This window comes from Pseudophryne corroboree, chromosome 6, assembly GCF_028390025.1.
Source record: "Pseudophryne corroboree isolate aPseCor3 chromosome 6, aPseCor3.hap2, whole genome shotgun sequence".
Classification (NCBI taxonomy): Eukaryota; Metazoa; Chordata; class Amphibia; order Anura; family Myobatrachidae; genus Pseudophryne; species Pseudophryne corroboree.
The window spans coordinates 361,373,907-361,395,857 of record NC_086449.1 but is presented as its reverse complement, the minus strand read 5'-3'; the positions used below and the strand labels follow the sequence as shown (position 1 = coordinate 361,395,857).

Here is a 21,951-nt window from a genome sequence, read left to right as displayed (position 1 = left end):
TCACCGGAGCCACGCCGCCGGCCCCCTCACAGATGCTGAAGCAAGAAGAGGTCCAGAATCGGCGGCTGAAGACTCCTGCAGTCTTCTTAAGGTAGCGCACAGCACTGCAGCTGTGCGCCATTTTCCTCTCAGCACACTTCACACGGCAGTCACTGAGGGTGCAGGGCGCTGGGGGGGGGGCGCCCTGGGAGGCAAATGAAAACCTTTAAAAAGGCTAAAAATACCTCACATATAGCCCCAGAGGCTATATGGAGATATTTACCCCTGCCTAAATGTACTAAATAGCGGGAGACGAGCCCGCCGAAAAAGGGGCGGGGCCTATCTCCTCAGCACACGGCGCCATTTTCTGTCACAGCTCCGCTGGTCAGGAAGGCTCCCAGGTCTCTCCCCTGCACTGCACTACAGAAACAGGGTATAACAGAGAGGGGGGGCAAAATAAATGGCAATATATTAATATAAAAGCAGCTATAAGGGAGCACTTAATCATAAGGCTATCCCTGTCATATATAGCGCTTTTTGGTGTGTGCTGGCAGACTCTCCCTCTGTCTCCCCAAAGGGCTGGTGGGTCCTGTCTTCGTATAGAGCATTCCCTGTGTGTCTGCTGTGTGTCGGTACGTGTGTGTCGACATGTATGAGGACGTTATTGGTGTGGAGGCGGAGCAATTGCCAAATATGAGGATGTCACCTCCTAGGGGGTCGACACCAGAATGGATGCCTTTATTTGTGGAATTACGGGATAGCGTCAACTCGCTTAAGCAGTCGTTTGCCGACATGAGGCGGCCGGACACTCAATTAGTGCCTGTCCAGGCGCCTCAAACACCGTCAGGGGCTGTAAAACGCCCCTTGCCTCAGTCGGTCGACACAGACCCAGACACAGGCACTGATTCCGGTGGTGAAGGTGACGAATCAACCGTATTTTCCAGTAGGGCCACACGTTATATGATTTTGGCAATAAAGGAGATGTTACATTTAGCTGATACTACAGGTACCACTAAACAGGGTATTATGTGGGGTGTAAAAAAAACTACCAGTAGTTTTTACCGAATCAGAAGAATTAAATGACGTGTGTGATGAAGCGTGGGGTGCCCCGATAAAAAACTGCTAATTTCAAAGAAGTTATTGGCATTTATACCCTTTCCCGCCAGAGGTTAGGGAGCGCTGGGAAACACCTCCTAGGGTGGACAAAGCGCTAACACGCTTATCAAAACAAGTGGCGTTACCCTCTCCTGAGACGGCCGCACTTAAAGATCCATCAGATAGGAGGATGGAAAATATCCAAAAAGGTATATACACACATGCAGGTGTTATACTACGACCAGCTATTGCGACTGCCTGGATGTGCAGTGCTGGGGTAGTTTGGTCAGAGTCCCTGATCGAAAATATTGATACCCTGGACAGGGACAATATTTTACTGTCGTTAGAACAAATAAAGGATGCATTTCTTTATATGCGTGATGCACAGAGAGATATCTGCACACTGGCATCACGGGTAAGTGCTATGTCCATTTCGGCCAGAAGAGCTTTATGGACACGACAGTGGACAGGCGATGCGTAGAGGAGTTATTTGGGGTCGGTCTATCGGATTTGGTGGCCACGGCTACGGCCGGGAAATCCACCTTTCTACCTCAAGTCACTCCCCAACAGAAAAAGGCACCGACCTTTCAACCGCAGCCCTTTCGTTCCTTTAAAAATAAGAGAGCAAAGGGCTATTCATATCTGCCACGAGGCAGAGGACGAGGGAAGAGACAGCAACAGGCAGCTCCTTCCCAGGAACAGAAGCCCTCCCCGGCTTCTACAAAAGCCTCAGCATGACGCTGGGGCTTCGCAAGCGGACTCGGGGGCGGTAGGCGGTCGTCTCAAGAATTACAGCGCGCAGTGGGCTCACTCGCAGGTAAATCCCTGGATCCTGCAGATAATATCTCAGGGGTACAGGTTGAAATTAGAGACAGAGCCACCTCGCCGTTTCCTGAAGTCTGCTTTACCAACGTCCCCCTCAGAAAGGGAGACGGTTTTGGAAGCCATTCACAAGCTGTATTCTCAGCAGGTGATAGTCAAGGTACCTCTTCTACAACAAGGGAAGGGGTATTATTCCTCTCTTTTTGTGGTACCGAAGCCGGATGGCTCGGTAAGGCCTATTCTAAATCTGAAGTCCTTGAACCTGTACATAAAGAAGTTCAAGTTCAAGATGGAGTCACTCAGAGCAGTGATAGCGAACCTGGAAGAAGGGGACTTTATGGTATCCTTGGACATCAAGGATGCGTATCTCCACGTTCCAATTACCCCTCACACCAGGGGTACCTCAGGTTCGTTGTACAAAACTGTCACTATCAGTTTCAGACGCTGCCGTTTGGTTTGTCCACGGCACCTCGGGTCTTTACAAAGGTAATGGCCGAGATAATATTTCTTCTTCGAAGAAAAGGCGTATTAATTATCCCATACTTGGACGATCTCCTAATAAGGGCAAGGTCCAGAGAACAGCTAGAGATGGGTTTAGCACTATCTCAAGAGGTGCTAAAGCAGCACGGATGGATTCTGAATATTCCAAAATCCCAATTAATGCCGACAACTCGTCTGCTGTTCCTGGGGATGATTCTGGACACAGTTCAGAAAAAGGTTTTTCTTCCCGAAGAAAAAGCCAAGGAGTTATCTGACCTGGTCAGGAACCTCCTAAAACCAGGAAAGGTGTCTGTACATCAATGCACAAGAGTCCTGGGAAAAAATGGTAGCTTCTTACGAAGCAATCCCTTTCGGCAGATTCCATGCAAAGGGATCTGTTGGACAAATGGTCAGGGTCGCATCTTCAGATGCACCTGCGGATAACCCTGTCGCCAAGGACAAGGGTATCCCTTCTGTGGTGGTTGCAGGAGGCTCATCTATTGGAGGGCCGCAGATTCGGCATGCAGGATTGGATCCTGGTGACCACGGATGCCAGCCTGAGAGGCTGGGGAGCAGTCACACAGGGAAGAAATTTCCAGGGAGTGTGGTCGAGCCTGAAAAAGTCTCTTCACATAAGCATTCTGGAACTAAGAGCAATCTACAATGCTCTAAGCCAGGCGGAACCTCTGCTTCAAGGAAGACCGGTGTTGATCCAGTCGGACAACATCACGGCAGTCGCCCATGTAAACAGACAGGGCGGCACAAGAAGCAGGAGGGCAATGGCAGAAGCTGCCAGGATCCTTCGCTGGGCGGAGAATCACGTGATAGCACTGTCAGCAGTATTCATCCCGGGCGTGGACAACTGGGAAGCAGACTTCCTCAGCAGACACGACCTTCACCCGGGAGAGTGGGGACTTCATCCAGAAGTTTTCCACATGCTATTAAACCGTTGGGTAAAACCAATGGTGGACATGATGGCGTCTCGCCTCAACAAAACACTGGACAGGTATTGCGCCAGGTCAAGAGATCCGCAGGCAATAGCTGTGGACGCGCTGGTAACACCTTGGGTGTACCAGTCGGTATATGTGTTTCCTTCTCTGCCTCTCATACCAAAGGTATTGAGGATTATACGGCAAAGAGGAGTAAGACTAGTGGCTCCGGATTGGCCAAGAAGGACTTGGTACCCGGAACTTCAAGAGATGGTCACGGACGATCCGTGGCCTCTACTTCTGAGAAGGGACCTGCTTCAGCAGGGTCCTTGTCTTTTTCAAGACTTACCGCGGCTGCGTTTGACGGCATGGCGTTTGAATGCCAGATCCTAAAAGGAAAAGGCATTCCAGAAGAAGTCATTCCTACCTTGATAAAGGCAAGGAAGGAAGTCACCGCGAAGCATTATCGCCGTATTTGGCGAAAATATGTTGCGTGGTGCGAGCAGCGGAGTGCTCCGATGGAGGAATTTCAACTGGGTCGTTTTCCTACATTTCCTGCAATCAGGATTGTCTATGGGTCTCAAATTGGGATCTATTAAGGTTCAAATTTCGGCCCTATCAATATTCTTCCAAAAAGAATTGGCCTCAGTCCCTGAGGTCCAGATTTTTATCAAAGGAGTACTGCATATACAGCCTCCTGTGGTGCCTAAGGTGGCACCGTGGGATCTAAATGTAGTTTTAGATTTCCTCAAATCCAATTGGTTTGAACCACTAAAGAATGTGGATTTGAAATATCTCACATGGAAAGTGACTATGTTACTGGCCCTGGCTTCGGCCGGGAGAGTATCTGAACTGGCGGCTTTGTTTTATAAAAGCCCTTATTTAATTTTCCATTCGACATAGGGCAGAGCTGCGGACGCGTCCGCATTTTCTCCCTAAGGTGGTATCAGCGTTTCACCTGAACCAGCCTATTGTAGTGCCTGCGGCTACAGACGACTTGAAGGACTCCAAGTTGTTGGACGTTGTCAGAGCCTTAAAAATATACATTTAAAGGACGGCTGGAGTCAGAAAATCTGACTCGCTGTTTATACTGTATGCACCCAACAAGTTGGGTGCACCTGCTTCTAAGCAGTCGATTGCTCGTTGGATTTGTAACAAAATTCAACTTGTACATTCTGTGGCAGGCCTGCCACAGCCTAAATCTGTTAAGGCCCATTCCGCAAGGAAGGTGGGCTCATCTTGGGCGGCTGCCCGAGGGGTCTCGGCATTACAACTCTGCCGAGCAGCTACGTGGTCAGGGGAGAACACGTTTGTAAATTTTTACAAATTTGATACCCTGGCAAAGGAGGACCTGGAGTTCTCTCATTCGGTGCTGCAGAGTCATCCGCACTCTCCCGCCCGTTTGGGAGCTTTGGTATAATCCCCATGGTCCTTTCAGGAACCCCAGCATCCACTTAGGACGATAGAGAAAATAAGAATTTACTTACCGATAATTCTATTTCTCGGAGTCCGTAGTGGATGCTGGGCGCCCATCCCAAGTGCGGATTATCTGCAATACTTGTACATAGTTATTGTTAACTAATTCGGGTTATTGTTTAGGAAGCCATCTTTCAGAGGCTCCTCTGTTATCATACTGTTAACTGGGTTTAGATCACAAGTTGTACGGTGTGATTGGTGTGGCTGGTATGAGTCTTACCCGGGATTCAAAATCCTCCCTTATTGTGTACGCTCGTCCGGGCACAGTACCTAACTGGAGTCTGGAGGAGGGTCATAGGGGGAGGAGCCAGTACACACCACCTGACCTGTAAAAGCTTTACTTTTGTGCCCTGTCTCCTGCGGAGCCGCTATTCCCCATGGTCCTTTCAGGAACCCCAGCATCCACTACGGACTCCGAGAAATAGAATTATCGGTAAGTAAATTCTTATTTTCGTTCCAGCCAGCTAGATAAGACGACAAAACTTTAGGTGTATGGCCAGCTTTACTGAATGTTGTTTACATTTATTTTCAGAGCAGCACTACAATAAAAAAAAAAAATATTTGTAGCTTTTGTTTTTATTTATGTTTAATCATCACATCATTAGTTTCATTTTCTTTACACAGGTGGAATACCTCTACACGTTGGTGTATCAAGCTTTGGATTTTATATCAAATAAAAAGTATGTACTTTCAGAATTTTTCTTAAATACTGAAATTAAGTATAGCTTTGTTTCGGATATTAAGCAGAGGCCATCTCTGTTCCTCCTATTACAGTTAAACAAAAGAAGATTATGGGGGGGGGGGGTAATGAATTAGTGCCGTTTTTTCGATCAGTCGAAAAAACGGCACTTTTCGCCTGTTTTTAGGTCGAATTAACATTCAACCTATTTAATGACCGTGCCTTTTTTTCGACTGGTCAAAAAATCTGCACGGCTGAAAACCATGTGGATCGCCGAATTTGCCGCTGATCCACGTGTTTTGTTAAATTTGCGGACATTTTCGACAGTTTTCGGGTCCATTTTCACCCATACCGATTCAACACAAAAAACAAAACAAAAAGGCTTTGGCGAAAATGGATTAAAAAACGTGGGCTAAAACGCTTCCTATTGAATACACACAAGTCGAATTAGTGCCGATTTTCTGACTGTCGGAAAAAATTCTGCACTAATTGAATATCCCCCTTAGTTTTTATTGGAACTTGCCATTGCATTCTTTTTTCCCCCCCCTCAATGCTGAAGGTGTCACAGGACAGCCCACCCAAAAATGCATTCCATCTGTTCTTGCAACTGCTACTCTTGCATCTTTGTCTTTCTTGGTTGATCGTAAACTAGGGAAGGCTAGAGGATTTTAGGGATGAGGAAGAGGCATTTTATTGTCGGCGCCTTGCCTCTAAGTTGGTTCTTAACTCATAATTAGTGCATCTTCATAGCATTGAGTATACTGATTTAAAAGCATGTTCAAAACATTCTTATTAAATTTTCACATAAATATTATCTCCCACGCATTCTATTGGAGCACATTAAGAGCTTTAAGTGTCAGCGGCTCATTTTCAGACTATTCTGCTAATTGTGTATGGTGTCTCCTCTTTATTACGAAGTTAAAATGGCTTTTAACTATACCCTAGGTCTTAATAAGATGACCTGCATCGCCATTGGAGGGATGTAGTTAATATACTGTCTGTCGGGATCCCGGCGTTCAGGATCCCGACAGCCATAAAATGCCGGCGGTCAGAATATGACCTCTCCCTGATATTCCCATTCGGGTGGTCGGTTCACGCCATCACCAGAGGGAGAATAGAACCTATAGCGAGCCCGGAAGGGTACTTGTTGCTGCTATTGAGGCTGGCAGGATGCCGCTGTCGGGATCCTGACAGCCAGGGTATCAAACTGAACCCTAAGTGGATGCCTTGATCAACTTTGGGTTTGATGTATCTGGATTAAATGCCATTGTACTGTACATCTAATTTGCCAGAGCATCATGGTTAGGTTATACTGCTTGTTATACTTGGTGGTGGTTTTAAAATGTATCCTTTGTTCTATCAATGAGTGTGTGTGTTATGGGAGTATGGATTTGCTCTATTATGTTTAAAGCAAAATATTAAAATTTAATTTAAAAGAAAAATTAAAAAATATATATTTTGGTTTAATAAAATAAAATGTCTATCTGATATTTCAACCTCTGTCAATTGTATGGGAGCTGTTAGTAATCATTTATTTAGATTTTTGTTTTCTCTCCGTTTGCAGTAAGTGTTTGATTTATCTTTTCCTTCTTAGTAGGCGGGACAAGCAGCCAACTTCCGTGGGCACAGATGGGGTAGACAAGGATGCAAACTTTCCAAACAATAATAATGATGATGAAGAGGTGAGAAATTTGTGCTAAACAAGAAACAACTACACTATAAGGAACTCTAACGTAAACCATTCCCAATAGGTACATTCATATTAATATGGTGATATAACCAGAAATATTTTAAATATTTAAACGGTGGTGACCTGCTATACTTTTTTTTTTCTTTCTAGCTTGTCCTACCACAGGTTTATTCAATTTCTGTAGTCTAACAAAATAGAATTAAGTACCTTTTGATATCCCCATTTTGATAACGGTCTTTAACTGGATGATTTAAAAAAAAAAAAAAATTGTAGATGTTAAACATCTATTTGTGAACCTCACACTGCTCTAGTAACAGTATTGGTGTCCTCTGTATCCCATCTTGGTCATCTTCTGTTTTGTTTTAGTTTCTGAGCTTAGATGATATAAGTGATCCCAAGAAAACTAACGTGGACTTGAAAAAGGACCAAAATCCAAACGTATGCTATCATTTTCCATTTCATAATGTGTCCACACCTGATACCTCCTCCTTCATGTTTCTGCTATCTGACTCTTCACTCTCCAGTACTCTTTCAACCTAAACATGTCTCTCCCTTTTTTTTCTTTTCTTTCTGCCACCTGCACTTTGTTCTTCTTGGGGAGAGACAACTCGAAATCCTGGGCTTCCACTCTTTACACCATGGGTCTTCAACTGCCGTCCCTCCAGCTGCTGTGGAAAAACACATCCCAGCATGCCCTGCCACAGTTGCTATTAAGGCATGCTAATACTGAGGCAGAGCATGCTGGAATGTTTAGTTCCACAGCAGCTGGAGGGCCGCAGGTTGAAGACCCATGCTTTACACTGTTTTCCTACTAATAAAGTTTGTTCTACAATACTTTGTTTTTTTGAAAACCGAGTTACTCTATTAGTCATTTCAGTATGTTGGGTCTGTCTCCATAACTCAAGTGTTAGTCTCCCCAAATGGACTCCTATATATCTTTAACTTGTATTTGTGTACCTGTACCAATACTTATGTGGTTTATTTCTAAAAGCTGGTCAACATTGTTCCTCTTACACCAATGGCACTAGTTCCTCCTGAGGAGGTGGAAAAGAAAAACAACCCTCTATGCAGGTAAGTGCAATTTCCTTTTTTTTTTTTTTTACCATTACTTAGCTTCTTAATTAGAATAATAGTGTTTCTGTATAGTTTGTATGCATAATTGTTTTGCTTAGTTTTATGGTTGAAGAAATATTTGTCTGTTCATATGTACAGCATGTGCTCATGTAGAATACAAAAAAGTAAAATTGATGCTCAAAAATACTTTGGCTTCTAGACTGGCATTTAAAACAAGAATATTAACCACTTTTACAGTCGGAAAGGAGAAGTTTTAGCCAGCAGGAAGGATTTCCGTATGAACACCTGTACCCCTCATGCAGGGGGCGCCTTCATGTTAGAACTGGCCATGATGTCACCAACGCAATTTCATCAAAATATGCAACGGATGGAGGAGGCAAGCTTATATCCAGGTTAAGAAAATGCTACAGTTCTTTCATGTCTTTATTGTTTTTTTTTTTGTCTGTTTTCTAACGCTTCACTGGGGGAAATTCAATTAGAAGCAAGGGGATATAGCACCCAGGATGAGTGCCCAGAGCTATTCAATTGCCTGCACTTCGGGAGATGCCCAGGGTTTAGTCACAGTGATCTGCATTTTCCAACTTAAGTGCCAGACACAGCACTGTTCCCCTACTCAATGGGGTATATGCAATTGTGGTCGAATTCCCGAAATTGTCGAATTTCGGGTCATTTTCGACCAAAAAAAACAATTCCCCTATGCAATCCAGTGCTTTCCGACCAAAAAACGGACTTTCAAAATTCGACTTTTTGCAAATTCGACTTTTCTGCAATGATACAAGTGCTGCAATTCGACCAAAGCATATTCAATTCAAGTTTGGAAATTCGACAGCAGTGCTTTTAGACAGCAAATTCGTCATTTTCAATCCGCCACACTTTGGAGGGTGAAAACAAATAAAAAAATTTTAAACATGTTTTTTTTTGTGTTTTTTTTTTGGGAATAGCAGATCTATTTATATTAGAAGGGATTAGGTACTTTTTTTTTTTTTTGGGGAGTCACAAATATTATTTATATATTTTTTAAAATATTATTATTATTTTTTTTTTTTTTTCTATTGCTGGAACGGTAAAATCAGAAAAAAAAATGGCGTGGGGTCCCCCCTCCAAAGCATAACCAGCCTCGGGCTCATTGAGCTGGTCCTGGTTCTAAAAATGCGGGGAAAAATTGGGCATGGATCCCCCGTATTTTTAAAACCAGCACCGGGCTCTGCGCCTGATGCTGGTGCCAAAAATACGGGGGACAAAAAGCGTAGGGGTCCCCCGTATTTTTAACACCAGCATCGGGCTCCACTAGCTGGACAGATAATGCCACAGCCGGGGGTCACTTTTATGCCGTGCCCTGCGGCCGTGGCATCAAATATCCAACTAGTCACCCCTGGCCGGGGTACCCTGGGGGAGTGGGGACCCCTTCAATCAAGGGGTCCCCCCCCCCCAGCCACCCAAGGGCCAGGGGTGAAGCCCGAGGCTGTCCCCCCCCATCCAATGGGCTGCGGATGGGAGGGCTGATAGCCTTTGTGATAAAAAAAAGATATTGTTTTTTCCATTAGTACTACAAGTCCCAGCAAGCCTCCCCCGCAAGCTGGTACTTGGAGAACCACAAGTACCAGCATGCGGGAGAAAAACGGGCCCGCTGGTACCTGTAGTACTACTGGGGAAAAAATACCCAAATAAAAACAGGACACACACACCGTCGACAGTAAAACTTTATTTCACACTACCGACACACACATACTTACCTATGTTCACACGCCGACATCGGTCCTCTTCTCCATGTAGAATCCAAGGATACCTGTAAAGAAAAGTTCAAAATACTCACCTCAACCAGGGTCCAGAGATAAATCCACGTACTTGTAGAAAAAAACAAACCGCAAATAACCGACCAAACGGACTGAAAGGGGTCCCATGCTGACACATGGGACACCTTTCCACGAATGAGACCTGTCAGTGACAGCTGTCACTGACAGGTCTCTAAGCCAATCAGGAAGCGCAACTTCGTTGCGCTTACCTGATTGGCTGATCGCTGTCTGAACTCAGACAGCGCATCGCACAGCTCCCTCCATTATATTCAATGGTGGGAACTTAGCGGCTAGCGGTGAGGTCACCCGCCGGTCAGCGGCTGACCGGCGGGTGACCCCACCGCTAGCCGCTAAGTTCCCACCATTGAAAGTAATGGAGCGGCTTTGCGAGGCGCTGTCAGAGTACAGACGGCGCTCAGCCAATCAGGTGAGCGCCACGGCAGTAGCGCTTCCTGATTGGCTGAAGGGACATCAGTGACAGGAGTCACGTGATGTCCCGGCATTCGGGGAAAGGAGTCTAATGTGAAAACATTGGACCCCTTTCATTAGTCCGGTGGATCGTGTTCGTTTTTTTTTTTTTAACAAGTACGTGGATTATACCCTGGACCTGGACCTCTGGACGCTGGAAGGTGAGTATAATTTTTTGACAGGTACCTCGGATCGTCGGAGACCGTGGCAGTCGGCGTGTCAACATAGGTAAGTATGTGTGTGTCGGCGTATGAAATAAAGTTTTACTATCAAGGTGTGTGTGTCCTGTTTTTATTTGGGTATTTTTTCCCCAGTAGTACTACAGGTACCAGCGGGCCCGTTTTTCTCCCGCATGCTGGTACTTGTGGTTCTCCAAGTACCAGCTTGCGGGGGAGGCTTGCTGGGACTTGTAGTACTAATGGAAAAAACAATATCTTTTTTTTATCACAAAGGCTATCAGCCCTCCCATCCGCAGCCCATTGGATGGGGGGGGACAGCCTCGGGCTTCACCCCTGGCCCTTGGGTGGCTGGGGGGGGGGGACCCCTTGATTGAAGGGGTCCCCACTCCCCCAGGGTACCCCGGCCAGGGGTGACTAGTTGGATATTTGATGCCACGGCCGCAGGGCACGGCATAAAAGTGACCCCCGGCTGTGGCATTATCTGTCCAGCTAGTGGAGCCCGATGCTGGTGTTAAAAATACGGGGGACCCCTACGCTTTTTGTCCCCCGTATTTTTGGCACCAGCATCAGGCGCAGAGCCCGGTGCTGGTTTTAAAAATACGGGGGATCCCTGGCCAATTTTTCCCCTGCATTTTTAGAACCAGGACCAGCTCAAAGAGCCCGAGGCTGGTTATGCTTTGGAGGGGGGACCCCACGCCATTTTTTTTCCGGGCTTTTCCCGTTTTTTCCCGTTTTTTAAAATCGCGGCAAAATCCGCCAAATCGGCCGATTTTCGCCCGCGATTCTGGCGAATCCGTTTTTCATTGAATATGGTGAATCCCGGCAGGCACCTGCCGGGATTCACCTGGCGAATTTGGTCGAATTAAAAAACGGCGATAATTGCCGCGAATTCGACCGCAATTGCATATACCCAATTACCTGCAGTCCTTAGTCCTAAGGGCACATCCAATAAGCTGCATCCAATTTCCACCCTATCGAGCCCGATTTCTGATGAACACTGCTATGCGCACTCCCGATTCACACACCATCTAATTGAAAAAAAAGTGTGGTCATTCTTTATCTTAATGGATGCGTTAAGTATGTTGAAAAATAGGGAAATCAGTCTGTACCGTAAAAAATCGACAAATATTGGATAGAATTAAAGATCTCTATTAGTGGCCAAAATCATGATATTTAGGGCTCTTTAAAAGGTTTCAAATGGCTGATTTTCTCTGACGTCCTAGTGGATGCTGGGGACTCCGTCAGGACCATGGGGAATAGCGGCTCCGCAGGAGACAGGGCACAAAATTTAAAAGTTTGACCACTAGGTGGTGTGTACTGGCTCCTCCCCCTATGACCCTCCTCCAAGCCTCAGTTAGGTTTTTGTGCCCGTCCGAGCAGGGTGCAATCTAGGTGGCTCTCATAAAGAGCTGCTTAGAGTAAAAGTTTTGATAGTTTTATTATTTTCAGTGAGTCCTGCTGGCAACAGGCTCACTGCAACGAGGGACCTAGGGGAGAAGAAGTGAACTCACCTGCGTGCAGGATGGATTTACTTCTTAGGCTACTGGACACTAGCTCCAGAGGGACGATCACAGGTACAGCCTGGATGGGTCACCGGAGCCGCGCCGCCGACCCCCTTGCAGATGCCGAAGTAAGAAGAGGTCCAGAAACCGGCGGCTGAAGGCTTTTCAGTCTTCATGAGGTAGCGCACAGCACTGCAGCTGTGCGCCATTGCGCTCAGGCACACTTCACACCGGCGGTCACTGAGGGTGCAGGGCGCTGGGGGGGGGGCGCCCTGGGCAGCAATGTTAATACCTTTCTGGCTAAAAAGAATACATCACATATAGTCCATGAGGCTATATGGATGTATTTCACCCCTGCCAGGTCTCAGAAAAACCGGGAGAAGAGCCCGCCGGAATAGGGGGCGGGGCCTATCTCCTCAGCACACAGCGCCATTTTCCTACACAGCTCCGCTGCTAGGAAGGCTCCCAGGCTCTCCCCTGCACTGCACTACAGAAACAGGGTAAAAAACAGAGGGGGGCATTTTTTGGCGATATTATATATATTTAAGCAGCTATAAGGAAACAACACTTATATAAGGTTGTTCCTATATAATTATAGCGCTTTGGTGTGTGCTGGCAAACTCTCCCTCTGTCTCCCCAAAGGGCTAGTGGGGTCCTGTCTTCTATCAGAGCATTCCCTGTATGTCTGCTGTGTGTCGGAACGTGTGTGTCGACATGTATGAGGACGATGTTGGTGTGGAGGCGGAGCAATTGCCGGTAATGGTGATATCACCCCCTAGGGAGTCGACACCGGAATGGATGGCTTTGTTTATGGAATTACGTGATAATGTCAGCACGCTGCAAAAGTCGGTTGACGACATGAGACGACCGGCAAACCAGTTAGTACCTGTACAGGCGTCTCAAACACCGTCAGGGGCTGTAAAACGCCCTTTGCCTCAGTCGGTCGACACAGACCCAGACACGGACACCGAATCTAGTGTCGACGGTGAAGAAACGAACGTATTTTCCAGTAGGGCCACACGTTATATGATCACGGCAATGAAGGAGGCTTTGCATATCTCTGATACTGCAAGTACCACAAAAAGGGGTATTATGTGGGGTCTGAAAAAACTACCTGTAGTTTTTTCCTGAATCAGAGGAATTGAATGACGTGTGTGATGAAGCGTGGGTTACCCCTGATAAAAAAACTGCTAATTTCAAAGAAGTTATTGGCGTTATACCCTTTCCCGCCAGAGGTTAGGGCGCGCTGGGAAACACCCCCTAGGGTGGACAAGGCGCTCACACGTTTATCCAAACAAGTGGCGTTACCGTCTCCTGATACGGCCGCCCTCAAGGATCCAGCTGATAGGAGGCTGGAAAATACTCTAAAAAGTATATACACACATACTGGTGTTATACTGCGACCAGCAATCGCCTCAGCCTGGATGTGCAGTGCTGGGGTGGCTTGGTCGGATTCCCTGACTGAAAATATTGATACCCTGGATAGGGACAGTATTTTATTGACTATAGAGCAATTAAAGGATGCATTCCTTTATATGCGAGATGCACAGAGGGATATCTGCACTCTGGCATCAAGAGTAAGTGCGATGTCCATATCTGCCAGAAGAAGTCTATGGACACGACAGTGGTCAGGCGATGCGGATTCCAATATTTGCCCCGAGGCAAAGGAAAGGGTAAGAGACTGCAGCAAGCAGCCCCTTCCCAGGAGCAGAAGTCCTCCCCGGCTTCTGCAAAGGCCTCAGCATGACGCTGGGACCTTACAAGCGGACTCAGGGGCGGTGGGGGGTCGCCTCAAGAATTTCAGCGCACAGTGGGCTCACTCGCAGGTGGACCCCTGGATCCTGCAGGTAGTATCTCAGGGTTACAGGTTGGAATTCGAGAAGTCTCCCCCTCGCCGGTTCCTAAAATCTGCTTTGCCAACGTCTCCCTCAGACAGGGCGACGGTATTGGAAGCCATTCACAAGCTGTATTCTCAGCAGGTGATAATCAAGGTACCCCTTCTACAACAGGGAAAGGGGTATTACTCCACGCTATTTGTGGTACCGAAGCCGGACGGCTCGGTAAGACCTATTCTAAATCTGAAATCTCTGAACCTGTACATACAAAGATTCAAGTTCAAGATGGAGTCACTCAGAGCAGTGATAGCGAATCTGGAAGAAGGGGATTTTATGGTGTCCTTGGACATCAAGGATGCTTACCTTCATGTCCCAATTTGCCCTTCACACCAAGGGTACCTCAGGTTCGTGGTACAAAATTGTCATTATCAGTTTCAGACGCTGCCGTTTGGATTGTCCACGGCACCCAGGGTCTTTACCAAGGTAATGGCCGAAATGATGATCCTTCTTCGAAGAGAAGGCGTATTAATTATCCCTTACTTGGACGATCTCCTGATAAGGGCAAGATCCAGAGAACAGCTGGAGGTCGGAGTAGCACTAACTCAAGTAGTGCTCCAACAGCACGGGTGGATTCTGAATTTTCCAAAATCCCAACTGATCCCGACGACACGTCTGCTGTTCCTAGGGATGATTCTGGACACTGTTCAGAAAAAGGTATTTCTTCCGGAGGAGAAAGCCAGGGAGTTATCCGAACTCGTGAGGAACCTCCTAAAACCAGGGACAGTGTCTGTGCATCAATGCACAAGAGTCCTGGGAAAAATGGTGGCTTCTTACGAAGCGATTCCATTCGGCAGATTCCATGCACGAATTTTTCAGTGGGATCTGCTAGACAAATGGTCCGGATCGCATCTGCAGATGCATCAGCGGATAAAATTGTCGACAAGGACAAGGGTCTCTCTGCTATGGTGGTTGCAGAGTGCTCATCTGTTAGAGGGCCGCAGATTCGGCATACAGAACTGGGTCCTAGTGACCACGGATGCCAGCCTGAGAGGCTGGGGAGCGGTCACACAAGGAAGAAACTTCCAGGGCGTGTGGTCAAGCCTGGAAACGTCTCTCACATAAATATACTGGAACTAAGAGCAATCTACAATGCTCTAAGCCTGGCAAAACCTCTGCTTCAGGGTCAGCCGGTGTTGATCCAGTCGGACAACATCACGGCAGTCGCCCACGTAAACAGACAGGGCGGCACAAGAAGCAGGAGGGCAATGGCAGAAGCTGCAAGGATTCTTCGCTGGGCGGAAAATCATGTGATAGCACTGTCAGCAGTGTTCATCCCGGGAGTGGACAACTGGGAAGCAGACTTCCTCAGCAGACACGATCTTCACCCGGGAGAGTGGGGACTTCATCCAGAAGTCTTCCACATGATTGTAGTCCATTGGGAAAGACCAATAGTGGACATGATGGCATCCCGCCTCAACAAAAAACTGGACAGGTATTGCGCCAGGTCAAGAGACCCTCAGGCAATAGCTGTGGACGCTCTGGTAACACCATGGGTGTACCAGTCAGTGTATGTGTTCCCTCCTCTGCCTCTCATACCCAAGGTACTGAGAATTATACGGCAAAGGGGAGTAAGAACGATACTAGTGGCTCCGGACTGGCCAAGAAGGACTTGGTACCCGGAACTTCAGGAGATGCTCACGGAAGATCCGTGGCCTCTACCTCTAAGAAGGGATCTGCTTCAGCAGGGACCGTGTCTATTCCAAGACTTACCGCGGCTGCGTTTGACGGCATGGCGGTTGAACGCCGGATCCTAAGGGAAAAAGGCATTCCGGAAGAGGTCATCCCTACCCTGGTCAAAGCCAGGAAGGAGGTGACTGCACAACATTATCACCGCATTTGGAGAAAATATGTTGCATGGTGTGAGGCCAGGAAGGCCCCGACAGAGGAATTTCAACTGGGTCGATTCCTACGTTTCCTGCAAACAGGATTATCTATGGGACTCAAATTAGGGTCCATTAAGGTTCAAATTTCGGCCCTGTCGATTTTCTTCCAGAAAGAATTGGCTTCAGTTCCTGAAGTCCAGACTTTTGTAAAAGGAGTACTACATATACAGCCCCCGGTTGTGCCCCCAGTGGCACCGTGGGATCTCAATGTAGTTTTGGATTTTCTCAAATCCCATTGGTTTGAGCCACTCAAATCGGTAGATTTGAAATATCTTACATGGAAAGTAACCATGCTACTGGCCCTGGCTTCAGCCAGGAGAGTGTCGGAATTGGCGGCTTTATCGTATAAAAGCCCATATCTGATTTTCCATTCGGACAGGGCAGAATTGAGGACGCGTCCTCATTTTCTGCCTAAGGTGGTATCCGCGTTTCACCTGAACCAGCCTATTGTGGTGCCTGCGGCTACTAGCGATTTGGAGGATTCCAAGTTGCTGGACGTTGTCAGAGCATTGAAAATATATATTTCAAGGACGGCTGGAGTCAGAAAATCTGACTCGCTGTTTATACTGTATGCACCCAACAAGCTGGGTGCTCCTGCTTCTAAGCAGACGATTGCTCGTTGGATTTGTAGCACAATTCAACTGGCACATTCTGTGGCAGGCCTGCCACAGCCTAAATCTGTCAATGCCCACTCCACAAGGAAGGTGGGCTCATCTTGGGCGGCTGCCCGAGGGGTCTCGGCATTACAACTCTGCCGAGCAGCTACGTGGTCAGGGGAGAACACGTTTGTAAAATTCTACAAATTTGATACCCTGGCTAAGGAGGACCTGGAGTTCTCTCATTCGGTGCTGCAGAGTCATCCGCACTCTCCCGCCCGTTTGGGAGCTTTGGTGTAATCCCCATGGTCCTGACGGAGTCCCCAGCATCCACTAGGACGTCAGAGAAAATAAGAATTTACTCACCGGTAATTCTATTTCTCGTAGTCCGTAGTGGATGCTGGGCGCCCATCCCAAGTGCGGATTGTCTGCAATACTTGTACATAGTTATTGTTACAAAAAAATCGGGTTGTTTATTGTTGTGAGCCATCTTTTCAGAGGCTCCTACGTTATCATACTGTTAACTGGGTTCAGATCACAAGTTGTACGGTGTGATTGGTGTGGCTGGTATGAGTTTTACCCGGGATTCAAAATCCTTCCTTATTGTGTACGCTCGTCCAGGCACAGTATCCTAACTGAGGCTTGGAGGAGGGTCATAGGGGGAGGAGCCAGTACACACCACCTAGTGGTCAAACTTTTAAATTTTGTGCCCTGTCTCCTGCGGAGCCGCTATTCCCCATGGTCCTGACGGAGTCCCCAGCATCCACTACGGACTACGAGAATAGAATTACCGGTGAGTAAATTCTTATTTCTCTATCGTCCTAGTGGATGCTGGGGTTCCTGAAAGGACCATGGGGAATAGCGGCTCCGCAGGAGACAGGGCACAAAAGTAAAGCTTTTCCGATCAGGTGGTGTGCACTGGCTCCTCCCCCTATGACCCTCCTCCAGACTCCAGTTAGATTTTTGTGCCCGGCCGAGAAGGGTGCAATTCTAGGTGGCTCTCCTAAAGAGCTGCTTAGAGAAAGTTTAGCTTGGGTTTTTTATTTTACAGTGAGTCCTGCTGGCAACAGGATCACTGCAACGAGGGACTGAGGGGAGAAGAAGTGAACTCACCTGCGTGCAGGATGGATTGGCTTCTTGGCTACTGGACATCGGCTCCAGAGGGACGATCACAGGTACAGCCTGGATGGTCACCGGAGCCGCGCCGCCGGCCCCCTTGCAGATGCTGAAGTTAGAAGAGGTCCAGAATCGGCGGCTGAAGACTCTGACAGTCTTCTAAAGGTAGCGCACAGCACTGCAGCTGTGCGCCATTTTCCTCTCAGCACACTTCACACGCTGTCACTGAGGGTGCAGGGCGCTGGGGGGGGGCGCCCTGGGAGGCAAATGTAAACCTATATACTGGCTAAAAATACCTCACATATAGCCCCCAGAGGCTATATGGAGATATTTAACCCCTGCCAAACTTCACTAAAGAGCGGGAGACGAGCCCGCCGGAAAAGGGGCGGGGCCTATCTCCTCAGCACACAGCGCCATTTTTTCTCTCACAGAAAGGCTGGAGAGAAGGCTCCCAGGCTCTCCCCTGCACTGCACTACAGAAACAGGGTTTAAACAGAGAGGGGGGCACTAATTGGCGATATAAATATATATATAAAGATGCTATTAGGGAGAAACACTTATATAAGGTTGTCCCTATGTAATTATAGCGTTTTTTGGTGTGTGCTGGCAAACTCTCCCTCTGTCTCTCCAAAGGGCTAGTGGGGTCCTGTCCTCTGTCAGAGCATTCCAGGTGTGTGTGCTGTGTGTCGGTACGTGTGTGTCGACATGTATGAGGACGATGTTGGAGGAGGCGGAGAAATTGCCTGTAATGGTGATGTCACTCTCTAGGGAGTCGACACCGGAATGGATGGCTTATTTAGGGAATTACGTGAAAATGTCAACACGCTGCAAGGTCGGTTGACGACATGAGACGGCCGACAAACAATTAGTACCGGTCCAGGCGTCTCAGAAACACCGTCAGGGGTTTTTAAAAAAACGCCCATTTACCTCAGTCGGTCGACACAGACACAGACACGGACACTGAATCCAGTGTCGACGGTGAATAAACAAACGTATTCCTCATTAGGGCCACACGTTAAGGGCAATGAAGGAGGTGTTACATATTTCTGATACTACAAGTACCACAAAAAAGGGTATTATGTGGGAGTGAAAAAACTACCTGTAGTTTTTCCTGAATCAGATAAAATAAAATGAAGTGTGTGATGATGCGTGGGTTTACCCCGATAGCAAATATTGGCGTTATACCCTTTCCCGCCAGAAGTTAGGGCGCGTTGGGAAACACCCCTTAGGGTGGATAAGGCGCTCACACGCTTATCAAGTGGCGTTACCGTCTCCAGATACGGCCGCCCTCAAGGAGCCAGCTGATAGGCAGCTGGAAAAATATCCTAAAAAGTATATACACACATACGGTGGTTATACTGCGACCAGCGATCGCCATCAGCCTGGAGATGCAGTGCTGGGTTGGCTTGGTCGAATTCCCTGACTAAAAATATTTTATTGATATAGAGCATTTAATAGGATGCATTCTATATATATGTATGCGAGATGCACAGAGGGATATTTGCACTCTGGCATCAAGATAAGTGCGTTGTCCATATCTCCCAGAAGATGTCATGGACACGACAGTGGTCAGGTGATACAGATCCCATACGGCACATGGAAGTATTGCCGTATAAAGGGAGGGAGTTATTTGGGGTCGGTCCATCGGACCTGGGGGCCACGGCTACAGCTGGGAAATCCAACCTTTTTACCCCAAGTTACATCTCAGCAGAAAAAGACACTGTCTTTTCAGCCTCAATCCTTCCGTTTCCCATGTGGGCAAGCGGGCAAAAGGCCAGTCATATCTGCCCAGACATAGAGGAAAGGGAAGTAGACTGCAGCAGGCAGCCCCTTCCCAGGAAAAGAAGCCCTCCACCCCGTCTGCCAAGTCCTCAGCGTGACGCTGGGGCCGTGCAAGCGGACTCAGGTGAGGTGGGGGGGTAGTCTCAAGAGTCTCAGCGCGCAGTGGGATCACTCGCAAGTTGACCCCTAGATCGTACAAGTATTATCCCAGGGGTACAGATTGGAGAGTCGAGACATTTTTTCCTCGCAGGTTCCTGAAGCCTGCTTTACCAACAGCTCCCTCCGACAGGGAGGCAGTATTGGGAAAAAATTCACAAGCTGTATTTCCAGCAGGTGATAATCAAAGTACCCCTCCTACAACAAGGAAAAGGGTATTAGTCTTCCACACTATATTGTGGTACTGAAGCCAGACGGCTTGGTGAGACATAGTCTAAATCTGAAATCTTTGAACACTTACATAAAAAGGTTCAAATCAAGATGGAGTCACTCAGAGCAGTGATAGAGAACCGGAAAAAAGGGGACTATATGGTGTCCCTGGACATCAAGGATTACCTCCATGTCCAAATTTGCCCTTCTCAACAAGGGTACCTCTGGTTCGTGATACAGAACTGTCAATATCAGTTTCAGACGCTGCCGTTGAATTATCCACGGCACCCCGGGCCTTTACCAAGGTAATGGCCGAAAAGATGATTCTTAAAAGAAGAAAGGCATCTTAATTATCCCTTACTTGGACGATATCCTGAAAGGGGCAAGTTTCCAGAGAACAGTTGGAGGTCGGAAAAGAACTATCTAAAGTAGTTCTACGACAGCACGAGTGGATTCTAAATATTCCAAAAATCGCAGCTGTTTTCTGATGATACGTCTGCTGTTCCTAGGAATGATTCTGGGCATAGTCCAGAAAGAGGTATTTCTCCTGGAGGGGAAAGCCAGGGAGTTATCCGACCTAGTCAGAAACCTCCTAAAACCAGGCCAAGTATCAGTGCATCAATGCACAGGAGTCCTGGGAAAAATGGTGGCTTCTTACGAAGCGATTCCATTCGGCAGATCTCACGCAAAAACTTTTCAGGGGGATTTGCGGGACGAATGGTCCGGATCGCATCTTCAGATGCATCAGCGGATAACCCTGTCTCCAAGGACAAGGGTGTCTCTTCTGTGGGGGCTGCAGAGTGTTCATCTTCTAGAGGGCAGCACATTCAGCATTCAGGACTGTGTTCTGGTGACCACGGATGCCAGTCTGAGAGGCTGGGGAACAGTCACACAGGGAAGAAATTTCCAAGGAAGTGTGGTCAAGTCTGGAGATTTCTCTCCACATGAATATACTGGAGCTAAGGGCAATTTACGATGCTCTGAGCCTAGGAAGACCTCTGCTTCAAAGTCAACCGGTGCTGATCCAGTAGGACATCATCATGGCAGTCGCCCACGTAAACAGACGGGGCGGCACAAGAAGCAGGAGGGCAATGACAGCAAGGATTCTTCGCTGGGCGAAAAATCATGTGATAACACTGTCAGCAGTGTTCATTCCGGGAGTGGACAACTAGGAAGATTTCCTCAGCATGAATGAATTCCACCCGGAAAAGTGGGAACTTCATCTGGAAGTTTCCACATGTTTGTAAACCGTTGGGAAAGACCAAAGGTGGGTATGATGGCGTCCCACATGAAGCGCCAGGTCTAGAGACCCTCAGGCAATAGCTGGGACGCTCTGGTAACACCGTGGGTGTACCAGTCGGTGTATGTGTTCCCTCCTCTGCCTTTCATACCCAGTGTATGGAGAATGATAGGAAGGAGAGGAGTAAGAACTATACTCGTGGCTCCGGTTTGGCCAAGAAGAACTTGGTACCCGGAACTTCAAGAGATACTAGAAAGGATCTTGATTCAGCAAGAATCATGTGTGTTCCATGACTTACCGCAGCCGCGTTGACGGGTGAACGCCGGATCCTAAGGGAAAAAGGCATTCCGGAAGAGGTCATCCCTACCCTGGTCAGAGCCAGGAAGGAGGTGACCGCACAACATTATCACTGCTTAGGTGAAAATGTGTTCCATGGTGTGAGGCCAGGAAGGCTCCACGGAAGAATTTCAACTAGGTTAATTCCTACATTTCCTGCAAACAGGAGTGTATATGGGTCTCAAATTGGGGTCCATTAAGGTTCAAATTTCGACCGGTCGATTTTCTTCCAGAAAGAAATTGGCTTCAGTTCCTGAAGTCCAGAAGTTGTTAAGGGAGTACTGCATATACAACCCCCTTTTGATGTCTCCAGTGGCACTGGGCGATCTCAACGTAGTTTGGGATTCCTAAAATCACATTGGTTTAAACAACTCAAATCTGTGGATTTGATATATCTCACATGGAAAGCGACCATGCTGTTGGTCCTGGCCTTGGCCAGGCGAGTGTCAGAATTGGCGGCTTTATCTCACAAAGCCATATCTGATTGTCCATTCGGACAGAGCAAAGCTGTGGACTCGTCCCCAGTTTCTCCCTAAGGTGGTGTCAGCGTTTCACCTGAACCAGCTTATTG

The 21,951-nt window shown here is 47.5% G+C and overlaps 1 protein-coding gene across 4 annotated transcripts in view; it reads left to right on the top strand.

Moving 5' to 3' along the window:
- NCAPH2 (non-SMC condensin II complex subunit H2) overlaps nt 1-21,951 on the top strand; it is a 272,518-nt gene that overhangs the window by 46,845 nt on the left and 203,722 nt on the right. For 3 of the 4 annotated variants that reach the window (XM_063926649.1, XM_063926651.1, XM_063926650.1), the window contains exons 4-8: nt 5,406-5,461; nt 7,055-7,142; nt 7,517-7,588; nt 8,142-8,221; nt 8,462-8,616. In XM_063926649.1, the coding sequence (XP_063782719.1) occupies nt 5,406-5,461; nt 7,055-7,142; nt 7,517-7,588; nt 8,142-8,221; nt 8,462-8,616 (451 nt within the window). The remainder of the gene's footprint in view (nt 1-5,405; nt 5,462-7,054; nt 7,143-7,516; nt 7,589-8,141; nt 8,222-8,461; nt 8,617-21,951) is intronic. The other variant, XM_063926652.1, reaches the window with a different exon arrangement.